The sequence below is a fragment of the Salmo salar genome, chromosome ssa07 (genome assembly GCF_905237065.1).
Source record: "Salmo salar chromosome ssa07, Ssal_v3.1, whole genome shotgun sequence".
Lineage (NCBI taxonomy): Eukaryota > Metazoa > Chordata > Actinopteri > Salmoniformes > Salmonidae > Salmo > Salmo salar.
This window is the reverse complement of record NC_059448.1, coordinates 56,782,207-56,796,757: the sequence shown is the minus strand read 5'-3', so window position 1 is coordinate 56,796,757 and position 14,551 is coordinate 56,782,207. Positions and strand designations below refer to the sequence as shown.

At 49.9% G+C, this 14,551-nt stretch overlaps 1 protein-coding gene across 9 annotated transcripts in view; it reads left to right on the top strand.

Annotated features, from left to right (window-relative positions):
* LOC106609713 (ATP-binding cassette sub-family C member 9) overlaps positions 1–14,551 on the top strand; it is a 74,851-nt gene that overhangs the window by 37,253 nt on the left and 23,047 nt on the right. For all 9 annotated transcript variants that reach the window (XM_045722344.1, XM_045722345.1, XM_045722350.1 and 6 more), the window contains 6 exons: positions 2,708–2,845; positions 3,092–3,217; positions 3,504–3,606; positions 3,696–4,111; positions 5,438–5,601; positions 14,482–14,551. In XM_045722344.1, the coding sequence (XP_045578300.1) occupies positions 2,708–2,845; positions 3,092–3,217; positions 3,504–3,606; positions 3,696–4,111; positions 5,438–5,601; positions 14,482–14,551 (1,017 nt within the window). The remainder of the gene's footprint in view (positions 1–2,707; positions 2,846–3,091; positions 3,218–3,503; positions 3,607–3,695; positions 4,112–5,437; positions 5,602–14,481) is intronic.

Below are 14,551 nucleotides of genomic sequence, written 5' to 3'. Positions count from 1 at the left end.
TAGGTGTTCTAGGGTGTTTTCTAGGTGTTATAGGGTGTTCTAGGGTGTTCTCTTGGTGTTCTAGGGTGTTCTCTTGGTGTTCTAGGGTGTTGTCTAGGTGTTCTAGGGTGTTTTCTAGGTGTTCTAGGGTGTTCTCTTGGTGTTCTAGGGTGTTCTCTTGGTGTTCTAGGGTGTTCTCTAGGTGTTCTAGTGTGGTCTCTAGGTGTTCCAGGGAGAGCCAATTAGAGCCAAAGACAGGGACACCCTTTTCTATTCCCTAAACAGTACACTGCTTTTGGGACAGTGTGTGAGTAAGGATTGAACTACATCGGGAATAGCCAGGGAGATCCAGGGAGGGCCAGCCAGCCTCCCTCTGTATGGGAGCGGGAGGAGCAGCAGGTGGGATGGATCTCTGTCTGCAGGCCTCTCTTGTAACCATACCATACGGCTAACAAGAGATGTCATGCCGTTTACAGGCATCCCTCTGCTCTGCCATCTGGCATGGCTAGCCAAGTACACACATAACACACACACACACACACACACACACACACACACACACACACACACACACACACACACACACACACACACACACACACACACACACACACACACACACACACACACACATGCACACACACACATGTACACACACACACACTTTCCCGTCTCTCGCTGCTACAGACAATTCTATGTCCATCTACATCCCATTTCTTCCTACTCCTGTGTGATGTCATCATGTGTTTGTGTTCCCACATCCTTTCCTGTGGCAGCTGTTAATTAGATGTCGAACCCCGCCCCTGATACAGCATCTCTGTCTGTCATGGGATAGGAACGGGCACGTTTCTCCATACGTAGCTCAGCTCACACTGACAAATGTGCCAAATAAGGAAATACCACTCTAAAGTGCTGTATTAATACACAGTGGGACGGCAGAGTGAACACCCAGCTAGAAGCAACATCTATTAGCTAAGGACGTCTTTATGACGTCTTGCCTCCTAATGAGGTGTCTATCATGCTGTGTCTGATGATCTCAGACCCTCTGCCCTCAGGACTGTTTACGTGTCTCAGTGCTGTACAGTATAAAGACTAGTTCATCCTAGGATATTGGTGTTTATTCAGGTTCCGGGGTCCTCTGGGAGCTAGGTTTGATTGACTGTATGTTCTGAGGTCATTTGAGACCTGTGAATTAAACGTGCTGTAACTTAATATGATTAAGGATGATCTGAACCTGTTAGGGCTAGGGGGCAGTATTGACACGGCTGGATAAAAAACATACCCGATTGCATCTGGTTACCACTCCTACCCAGTAACTAGAATATGCATATACTTATTACATATGGATAGAAAACACCCTAAATTTTCTAAAACTGTTTGAATGGTGTCTGTGAGTATAACAGAACTCAAATGGCAGGTCAAAACCTGAGAGATTCCTTTACAGGAAGTGGCCTGTCTGACCATTTCTTGAACTTCTTTTCCATCTCTATCATTTACTAAGGATCTCTGCTCTAACGTGACACTTCCCACGTCGTCCATAGGCGCTCAGAGCCCGGGAAAAAACAGAATGTCGTCATTCCAGCCCCAGGCTGAAACACATTATCGCCTTTCTCAAGTGGCCGATCAAGGGACACTGGGCTTATGCGCGTGACCCGACCGCCCCCGCCTTTGGGATTTTTTCCTCTGTTTGCCGAAAAGGAGATTCCCTGTCGGAATATTATCGCTTTTCTACGAGAAAAATGGGGTAAAAATTGATTTTAAACAGCGGTTGACATGCTTCGAAGTACGGTAATGGAATATTTAGAATTTTATTGTCACGAATTGCGCCATGCGCGCGACACTTCTTTACTATTTCGGATAGTGTCTGGAACGCACGAACAAAACGCCGCTATTCGGATATAACGATGGATTATTTTGGACCAAACCAACATTTGTTATTGAAGTAGCAGTCCTGGGTGTGCATTCTGACGAAGACAACAAAAGGTAATCAAACTTTTATAATAGTAAATATGATTATGGTGAGTGCTAAACTTGCCAGGTGTCTAAATAGCGAGCCCGTGAGGTGTCTAAATAGCGAGCCCGTATCTATAATTCTTAAAATAATTGTTATGCTTTTTGTGAACGTTTATCGTGAGTAATTTAGTAAAATGTTAGCGAATTCCCCGGAAGTTTGCGGGGGGTATGCTTGTTCTGAACGTCACATGCTAATGTAAAAAGCTGGTTTTTGATATAAATATGAACTTGATTGAACAAAACATGCATGTATTGTATAACATAATGTCCTAGGGTTGTCATCTGATGAAGATCATCAAAGGTGAGTGCTGCATTTAGCTGTCTTCTGGGTTTTGGTGACATTATATGCTGGCTTGAAAAATGGGTGTCTGATTATTTCTGGCTTGGTACTCTGCTGACATAATCTAATGTTTTGCTTTCGTTGTAAAGCCTTTTTGAAATCGGACAGTGTGGTTAGATTAACGAGAGTCTTGTCTTTAAATAGCTGTAAAATAGTCATATGTTTGAGAAATTGAAGTAATAGGATTTTTAAGGTTTTGAAAATCGCGCCACAGGCTGCCAGTGGCTGTTACGTAGGTGGGACGCATGCGTCCCACCTAGCCCATAGAGGTTAAAAAAAACATAATTTAATCCAAGTCTTTCACTCCGATACGCTGTGATCTGATTGGATCGTCCATGTTGTCTCTGCCCCCTGATCTCTGACCTTTACCCTCAGGATGACCCGTTCTCAGCGCTGGACATCCACCTGAGTGACCACCTGATGCAGGAGGGCATCCTGAAGTTCCTACAGGATGATAAACGCACCGTGGTCCTGGTCACACACAAACTGCAGTACCTCATCCATGCTGACTGGGTGAGCATCTCAACAGTCTTCTGTGGATTCCTCTCTCAATGTACTCTACCATTTGCACCGGGTCTGTATTCATAAAGCATCTTAGAGTAGGAATGCTGCTGATATAGGATCAGTTTTTCCTTTTAGATCATAATAAAGAGTATTACACGGACGGGGCAGGGGGACCTGATCCTAGATCAGCATTCCTACCCTGAGACGGTTTCTTTATAAGGGTCCTGATTTTACACTGTTCTCTCTGTGTCCCAGATCATAGCCATGAAGGATGGCTCAGTGCTGAGGGAAGGCACACTGAAGGACATTCAGACTCATGATGTAGAGCTGTATGAACACTGGAAGACCCTGATGAACAGACAGGACCAGGAACTAGAGAAGGTCATATTCACTTCTTTCTCTCCTACTGACAGACTGTCTGTAACAGAGGAGGCTGGTGGGTGGAGTTATAGGAGGACGTGTAGGAGCTCATTGTAAAGGCTGGAATGGAATAAATGGAACGGAGCCAACACATGGAAACAACGTGCTTGACCATACCATTTATTCCAGCCATTACAATGAGCCTGTCCTCCTGTAACTCCTCCCACCAGCCTCCTCTGGTCTGTAATGTGTAGTGTAGCTAATTTACCTGCCAACCAACCAAACAACATTTGTATCTGTACTGCAGGACACTGAGATTGATAACTGTCAGACTGCTCTGGAGAGGAAGACCCTGAGAAGAGCTTTCTACTCCAGAGAGGCCAAGAACCAGGTCGACGATGACGAAGAAGGTGAAATGCATTGTCAACACTGTCTCTCATACAAGTTAAGTTCTATTACGACATGTGACAATAATCCCTCATTCTCTCGTCCCTGACAGAGGAGGAAGAGGAGGAGGAAGATGATGACAACATGTCGACGACCACCAGTCGGCGCTCTAAGATCCCGTGGAGGGTGTGCTGGCAGTACCTGTCCTCTGGTGGCTTCCTCATGGTCTTCCTCATGGTCTTCTCCAAGCTGCTGAAACACTCTGTCATGGTCGCCATCGACTACTGGCTGGCCGAATGGACTGCTAAAGGCAATGTCCCAGTCAATGGGACTGCTAATGGCAATGTCCTAGTCAATGGGACTGCTTATGATGATGTCCTAGTCAATAGGACTGCTTATGGCGATGGCCCAGTCAATGGGACTGCTAATGGCGATGCTAATGGATATGGCCCAGACTTTGGAAATGTTACAAGAGACTTTGTCAATGCCTCTGCAGCAGCTGTCTTCTCCAATTGGACAAACTCAGCGGTGAGATATGAACACCTTTCACTACCAGTACTCAGTGTTAGTGGCAGTGAGTAAGGCCTGTTGAAATCCTGTTGTCTGACAGAATGTGTCTTTGTGGTGTATAATGTGGTTACTAGGCTGGTCAGCCTGACTCCTACTATGTGTCTTTGTGGTGTATTATGTGGATACTAGGCTGGTCAGCCTGACTCCTACTATGTGTCTTTGTGGTGTATTATGTGGATACTAGGCTGGTCAGCCTGACTCCTACTATGTATCTTTGTGGTGTATTATGTGGTTACTAGGCTGGTCAGCCTGACTCCTACTATGTGTCTTTGTGGTGTATTATGTGGTTACTAGGCTGGTCAGCCTGACTCCTACTATGTGTCTTTGTGGTGTATTATGTGGTTACTAGGCTGGTCAGCCTGACTCCTACTATGTGTCTTTGTGGTGTATTATGTGGTTACTAGGCTGGTCAGCCTGACTCCTACTATGTGTCTTTGTGGTGTATTATGTGGTTACTAGGCTGGTCAGCCTGACTCCTACTATGTGTCTTTGTGGTGTATTATGTGGTTACTAGGCTGGTCAGCCTGACTCCTACTATGTGTCTTTGTGGTGTATTATGTGGTTACTAGGCTGGTCAGCCTGACTCCTACTATGTGTCTTTGTGGTGTATTATGTGGTTACTAGGCTGGTCAGCCTGACTCCTACTATGTGTCTTTGTGGTGTATTATGTGGTTACTAGGCTGGTCAGCCTGACTCCTACTATGTGTCTTTGTGGTGTATTATGTGGTTACTAGGCTGGTCAGCCTGACTCCTACTATGTGTCTTTGTGGTGTATTATGTGGTTACTAGGCTGGTCAGCCTGACTCCTACTATGTGTCTTTGTGGTGTATTATGTGGTTACTAGGCTGGTCAGCCTGACTCCTACTATGTGTCTTTGTGGTGTATTATGTGGTTACTAGGCTGGTCTGCCTGACTCCTACTATGTGTCTTTGTGGTGTATTATGTGATTACTAGGCTGGTCAGCCTGACTCCTACTATGTGTCTTTGTGGTGTATTATGTGGTTACTAGGCTGGTCAGCCTGACTCCTACTATGTGTCTTTGTGGTGTATTATGTGGTTACTAGGCTGGTCTGCCTGACTCCTACTATGTGTCTTTGTGGTGTATTATGTGGTTACTAGGCTGGTCAGCCTGACTCCTACTATGTGTCTTTGTGGTGTATTATGTGGTTACTAGGCTGGTCTGCCTGACTCCTACTATGTGTCTTTGTGGTGTATTATGTGGTTACTAGGCTGGTCAGCCTGACTCCTACTATGTGTCTTTGTGGTGTATTATGTGGTTACTAGGCTGGTCTGCCTGACTCCTACTATGTGCCAGTGTTTATCATCCTGTGTGGAGCGGGGATAGCCCTGTGTCTGATCACCTCTCTGACTGTGGAGTTCCTGGGTCTGTCTGCTGCTACCAACCTGCACCACAACCTGCTCAACAAGATCATCCACGCACCTATCAGGTACCCACGACACACCTGGCCTATCAGGTACCCACGACACACCTGACCTATCAGGTACCCACGACACACCTCACCTATCAGGTACCCACGACACACCTCACCCATCAGGTACCCACGACACACCTCACCTATCAGGTACCCACGACAAACCTCACCCATCAGGTACCCACGACACACCTCACCTATCAGGTACCCACGACACACCTCACCTATCAGGTACCCACGACAAACCTCACCCATCAGGTACCCACGACACACCTCACCCATCAGGTACCCACGACACACCTCACCTATCAGGTACCCACGACACACCTCACTCATCAGGTACCCACGACACACCTCACCTATCAGGTACCCACAACACACCTCACCTATCAGGTACCTACAACACACCTCACCCATCAGGTACCCACGACACCCCTCACCCATCAGGTACCCACAACACCCCTCACCTATCATGTACCCACGACACACCTCACCCATCAGGTACCCACGACACAACTCACCCATCAGGTACCCACGACACACCTCACCCATCAGGTACCTACAACACCCCTCACCTATCAGGTACCCACGACACACCTCACCTATCAGGTACCCACGATACACCTCACCTATCAGGTACCCACGACACACCTCACCTATCAGGTACCCACGATACACCTCACCTATCAGGTACCCACGACACACCTCACCCATCAGGTACCCACGACACACCTCACCCATCAGGTACCTACGACACACCTCACCCATCAGGTATCTAAGACACACCTCACCCATCAGGTATCAACGACACATCTCACCTATCAGGTACCTGCAACACACCTCACCTATCAGGTACCCACAACACTTCTCACCTATCAGGTATCCACGACACACCTCACCTATCAGGTACCCACGACACACCTCACCTATCAGGTACCCACGATACACCTCACCTATCAGGTACCCATGACACACCTCACCTATCAGGTACCCACAACACCCCTCACCTATCAGGTACCCACAACACACCTCACCTATCAGGTACCTACAACACATCTCACCTATCAGGTACCTACAACACACCTCACCCATCAGGTACCCACAACACCCCTCACCCAGCAGGTACCCACAGCACCCCTCACCTACATGTACCCACGACACACCTCACCTATCAGGTACCCACGACACACCTCACCCATCAGGTACCTAAGACACACCTCACCCATCAGGTACCCACGACACACCTCACCTATCAGGTACCTAAGACACACCTCACCCATAAGGTACCCACGACACACCTCACCCATCAGGTACCTAAGACACATCTCACCTATCAGGTACCTACAACACACCTCACCTATCAGGTACCCACAACACACCTCACCTATCAGGTACCCACGACACACCTCACCTATCAGGTACCCACGACACATCTCACCTATCAGGTACCTACAACACACCTCACCTATCAGGTACCCACAACACACCTCACCTATCAGGTACCTACAACACACCTCACCCATCAAGTACCCACGACACCCCTCACCCATCAGGTACCCACAACACACCTCACCTATCATGTACCCACGACACACCTCACCCATCAGGTACCCACGACACACCTCACCCATCAGGTACCCACGACACACCTCACCCATCAGGTACCTACAACACCCCTCACCTATCAGGTACCCACGACACATCTCACCTATCAGGTACCCACGATACACCTCACCTATCAGGTACCCACGACAAACCTCACCTATCAGGTACCCACGATACACCTCACCTATCAGGTACCCATGACACATCTCACCTATCAGGTACCTACAACACACCTCACCTATCAGGTACCCACAACACACCTCACCTATCAGGTACCCACGACACAGCTCACCCATCAGGTACCCACGACACACCTCACCCATCAGGTACCTACGACACACCTCACCCATCAGGTATCTAAGACACATCTCACCTATCAGGTACCTACAACACCTCTCACCTATCAGGTACCCACAACACACCTCACCTATCAGGTACCTACAACACACCTCACCTATCAGGTACATACAACACACCTCACCCATCAGGTACCCACAACACCCCTCACCGATCAAGTACCCACAACACCCCTCACCTATCATATACCCACGACACACCTCACCTATCAGGTACCCACGACACACCTCACCCATCAGGTACCCACGACATACCTCACCCATCAGGTACCCACGACACACCTCACCTATCAGGTACCCACGACACACCTCACCCATCAGGTACCCACGACACACCTCACCTATCAGGTACCCACAACACATCTCACCTATCAGGTACCTACAACACACCTCACCCATCAGGTACCTACGACACACCTCACCCATCAGGTACCCACGACACACCTCACCCATCAGGTACCTACGACACACCTCACCCATCAGGTATCTAAGACACACCTCACCCATCAGGTATCTAAAACACATCTCACCTATCAGGTACCTATAACACACCTCACCTATCAGGTACCCACAACACACCTCACCTATCAGGTACCCACGACACATCTCACCTATCAGGTACCCACGACACACATCACCTATCAGGTACCCACGACACATCTCACCTATCAGGTACCTACAACACACCTCACCTATCAGGTACCCACGACACATCTCACCTATCAGGTACCCACGACACAGCTCACCCATCAGGTACCCACGACACACCTCACCCATCAGGTACCTACGACACACCTCACCCATCAGGTATCTAAGACACATCTCACCTATCAGGTACCTACAACACCTCTCACCTATCAGGTACCCACAACACACCTCACCTATCAGGTACCTACAACACACCTCACCTATCAGGTACATACAACACACCTCACCCATCAGGTACCCACAACACCCCTCACCGATCAAGTACCCACAACACCCCTCACCTATCATATACCCACGACACACCTCACCTATCAGGTACCCACGACACACCTCACCCATCAGGTACCCACGACATACCTCACCCATCAGGTACCCACGACACACCTCACCTATCAGGTACCCACGACACACCTCACCCATCAGGTACCCACGACACACCTCACCTATCAGGTACCCACAACACATCTCACCTATCAGGTACCTACAACACACCTCACCCATCAGGTACCTACGACACACCTCACCCATCAGGTACCCACGACACACCTCACCCATCAGGTACCTACGACACACCTCACCCATCAGGTATCTAAGACACACCTCACCCATCAGGTATCTAAAACACATCTCACCTATCAGGTACCTATAACACACCTCACCTATCAGGTACCCACAACACACCTCACCTATCAGGTACCCACGACACATCTCACCTATCAGGTACCCACGACACACATCACCTATCAGGTACCCACGACACATCTCACCTATCAGGTACCTACAACACACCTCACCTATCAGGTACCCACAACACACCTCACCTATCAGGTACCTACAACACACCTCCCCATCAGGTACCCACGACACCCCTCACCCATCAGGTACCCACAACACCCCTCACCTATCATGTACCCACGACACACCTCACCCATCAGGTACCCACGACACACCTCACCCATCAGGTACCCACGACACACCTCACCCATCAGGTACCCACGACACAACTCACCCATCAGGTACCCACGACACACCTCACCCATCAGGTACCTACAACACCCCTCACCTATCAGGTACCCACGACACACCTCACCTATCAGGTACCCACGATACACCTCACCTATCAGGTACCCACGACACACCTCACCTATCAGGTACCCACGATACACCTCACCTATCAGGTACCCACGACACACCTCACCCATCAGGTACCCACGACACACCTCACCCATCAGGTACCTACGACACACCTCACCCATCAGGTATCTAAGACACACCTCACCCATCAGGTATCAACGACACATCTCACCTATCAGGTACCTACAACACATCTCGCCTGTCAGGTACCCACAACACACCTCACCTATCAGGTACCCACGACACACCTCACCTATCAGGTACCCACGATACACCTCACCTATCAGGTACCCATGACACACCTCACCTATCAGGTACCCACAACACACCTCACCTATCAGGTACCTACGACACACCTCACCTATCAGGTACCTGCAACACACCTCACCTATCAGGTACCCACAACACTTCTCACCTATCAGGTACCCACGACACACCTCACCTATCAGGTACCCACGATACACCTCACCTATCAGGTACCCACGATACACCTCACCTATCAGGTACCCATGACACACCTCACCTATCAGGTACCCACAACACCCCTCACCTATCAGGTACCCACAACACCTCACCTATCAGGTACCTACAACACATCTCACCTATCAGGTACCTACAACACACCTCACCCATCAGGTACCCACAACACCCCTCACCCAGCAGGTACCCACAGCACCCCTCACCTATCATGTACCCACGACACACCTCACCTATCAGGTACCCACGACACACCTCACCCATCAGGTACCTAAGACACACCTCACCCATCAGGTACCCACGACACACCTCACCTATCAGGTACCTAAGACACACCTCACCCATCAGGTACCCACGACACACCTCACCCATCAGGTACCTAAGACACATCTCACCTATCAGGTACCTACAACACACCTCACCAATCAGGTACCCACAACACACCTCACCTATCAGGTACCCACAACACATCTCACCTATCAGGTACCCACGACACATCTCACCTATCAGGTACCTACAACACACCTCACCTTTCAGGTACCCACAACACACCTCACCTATCAGGTACCTACAACACACCTCACCCATCAAGTTCCCACGACACCCCTCACCCATCAGGTACCCACGACACCCCTCACCTATCATGTACCCACGACACCTCACCCATCAGGTACCCATGACACACCTCACCCATCAGGTACCCACGACATACCTCACCCATCATGTACCCACGACACACCTCACCCATCAGGTACCCACGACACACCTAACCCATCAGGTACCCACGACATACCTCACCCATCAGGTACCCACGACACACCTCACCCATCAGGTACCTACGACACACCTCACCCATCAGGTACCCACGACACAACTCACCCATCAGGTACCTAAGACACATCTCACCTATCAGGTACCTACAACACACCTCACCCATCAGGTACCTACGACACACCTCACCCATCAGTTACCCACGACACACCTCACCCATCAGGTACCTACGACACACCTCACCCATCAGGTATCTAAGACACACCTCACCCATCAGGTATCTAAAACACATCTCACCTATCAGGTACCTACAACACACCTCACCTATCAGGTACCCACGATACACCTCACCTATCAGGTACCCACGACACACCTCACCTATCAGGTACCCACGATACACCTCACCTATCAGGTACCCATGACACATCTCACCTATCAGGTACCTACAACACACCTCAACTATCAGGTACCCACAACACACCTCACCTATCAGGTACCCACGACACACCTCACCCATCAGGTACCCACGACACACCTCACCCATCAGGTACCCACGACACACCTCACCCATCAGGTACCTACGACACACCTCACCCATCAGGTATCTAAGACACATCTCACCTATCAGGTACCTACAACACCTCTCACCTATCAGGTACCCACAACACACCTCACCTATCAGGTACCCACGACACCTCTCACCTATCAGGTACCCACGATACACCTCACCTATCAGGTACCCATGACACCTCTCACCTATCAGGTACCCACAACACACCTCACCTATCAGGTACCTACAACACACCTCACCTATCAGGTACCTACAACACACCTCACCCATCAGGTACCCACGACACCCCTCACCCATCAGGTACCCACAACACCCCTCACCTATCAGGTACCCACGACACACCTCACCCATCAGGTACCCACGACACACCTCACCCATCAGGTACGTACAACACCCCTCACCTATCAGGTACCCATGACACACCTCACCTATCAGGTACCCACGATACACCTCACCTATCAGGTACCCACGACACACCTCACCTATCAGGTACCCACGATACACCTCACCTATCAGGTACCCATGACACATCTCACCTATCAGGTACCTACAACACACCTCACCCATCAGGTACCCACGACACACCTCACCTATCAGGTACCCACAACACACCTCACCTATCAGGTACCTACAACACACCTCCCTATCAGGTACCCACGACACACCTCACCTATCAGGTACCCACGATACACATCACCTATCAGGTACCCACGACACACCTCACCTATCAGGTATCTAAGACATACCTCACCCATCAGGTATCTAAAACACATCTCACCTATCATGTACCCACGACACACCTCACCTATCAGGTACCCACGACACACCTCACCCATCAGGTACCCACGACATACCTCACCCATCAGGTACCCACGACACACCTCACCTATCAGGTACCCACAACACACCTCACCCATCAGGTACACACGACACACCTCACCTATAAGGTACCCACAACACAACTCACCTATCAGGTACCTACAACACACCTCACCCATCAGGTACCCACGACACCCCTCACCCATCAGGTACCCACAACACCCCTCACCTATCATGTACCCACGACACACCTCACCCATCAGGTACCCACGACACACCTCACCCATCAGGTACCCACGACATACCTCACCCATCAGGTACCCACTACACACCTCACCCATCAGGTACCTACGACACACCTCACCCATCACGTACCCACGACACACCTCACCCATCAGGTACCCACGACACACCTCACCCATCAGGTACCTAAGACACATCTCACCTATCAGGTACCTACAACACACCTCACCTATCAGGTACCCACGACACATCTCACCCATCAGGTACCCATGACACACCTCACCCATCACGTACCTACGATACACCTCACCTATCAGGTACCCATGACACACCTCACCTATCAGGTACCCACAACACCCCTCACCTATCAGGTACCCACAACACACCACACCTATCAGGTACCCACGACACACCTCACCCATCAGGTACCCACGACACACCTCACCCATCAGGTACCCACGACACACCTCACCCATCAGGTACCTAAGACACATCTCACCTATCAGGTACCTACAACACACCTCACCTATCAGGTACCCACAACACACCTCACCTATCAGGTACCCACGACACATCTCACCCATCAGGTACCCATGACACACCTCACCCATCACGTACCTACGACACACCTCACCCATCAGGTATCTAAGACACACCTCACCCATCAGGTATCTAAGACACACCTCGCCTATCAGATACCCACGACACACCTCACCTATCAGGTACCCACGATACATCTCACCTATCAGGTACCCATGACACACCTCACCTATCAGGTACCCACAACACCCCTCACCTATCAGGTACCCACAACACACCTCATCTATCAGGTACCTACAACACATCTCACCTATCAGGTACCTACAACACACCTCACCCATCAGGTACCCACAACACCCCTCACCCAGCAGGTACCCACAGCACCCCTCACCTATCATGTACCCACGACACACCTCACCTATCAGGTACCCACGACACACCTCACCCATCAGGTACCTAAGACACACGTCACCCATCAGGTACCTAAGACACATCTCACCTATCAGGTACCTACAACACACCTCACCTATCAGGTACCCACAACACACCTCACCTATCAGGTACCCACGACACACCTCACCTATCAGGTACCCACGACACATCTCACCTATCAGGTAACCACAACACACCTCACCTATCAGGTACCCACAACACACCTCACCTATCAGGTACCCACGACACACCTCACCCATCAGGTACCTAAGACACATCTCACCTATCAGGTACCTACAACACACCTCACCTCTCCGGTACCCACAACACACCTCACCTATCAGGTACCCACGACACATCTCACCCATCAGGTACCCATGACACACCTCACCCATCACGTACCTACGACACACCTCACCCATCAGGTATCTAAGACACACCTCGCCTATCAGATACCCACGACACACCTCACCTATCAGGTACCCACGATACATCTCACCTATCAGGTACCCATGACACACCTCACCTATCAGGTACCCACAACACCCCTCACCTATCAGGTACCCACAACACACCTCACCTATCAGGTACCTACAACACATCTCACCTATCAGGTACCTACAACACATCTCACCCATCAGGTACCCACAACACCCCTCACCCAGCAGGTACCCACAGCACACCTCACCTATCATGTACCCACGACACACCTCACCTATCAGGTACCCACGACACACCTCCCCCATCAGGTACCTAAGACACACCTCACCCATCAGGTACATTAAGACACATCTCACCTATCAGGTACCTACAACACATCTCACCTATCAGGTACCCACAACACACCTCACCTATCAGGTACCCACGACAAACCTCACCCATCAGGTACCCACGACACACCTCACCCATCAGGTGCCCACGACACACCTCACCTATCAGGTACCCACAACACCCCTCACCCATCAGGTACCCACGACACACCTCACCCATCAGGTACCCACGACACACCCCACCCATCAGGTACCCATGACACACCCCACCCATCAGGTACCCACGACACACCTCACCCACAGATTCTTATACTCTTTATGACATCATCCGTGTTTAAATAGAAGGGAACTGAATATAGTTGAACCAGAAAGAATGTGTTGAATAATTTATTAATTATAAACATTTTCACATTTTATATATTTTTCAGACTAATATTTGAAATAATATATATTTTGAATCTCTTTTCAGATTCTTTGACGTGACCCCCTTGGGCCAGATCCTGAACCGTTTCTCAGCTGACACCAACATCATAGATCAG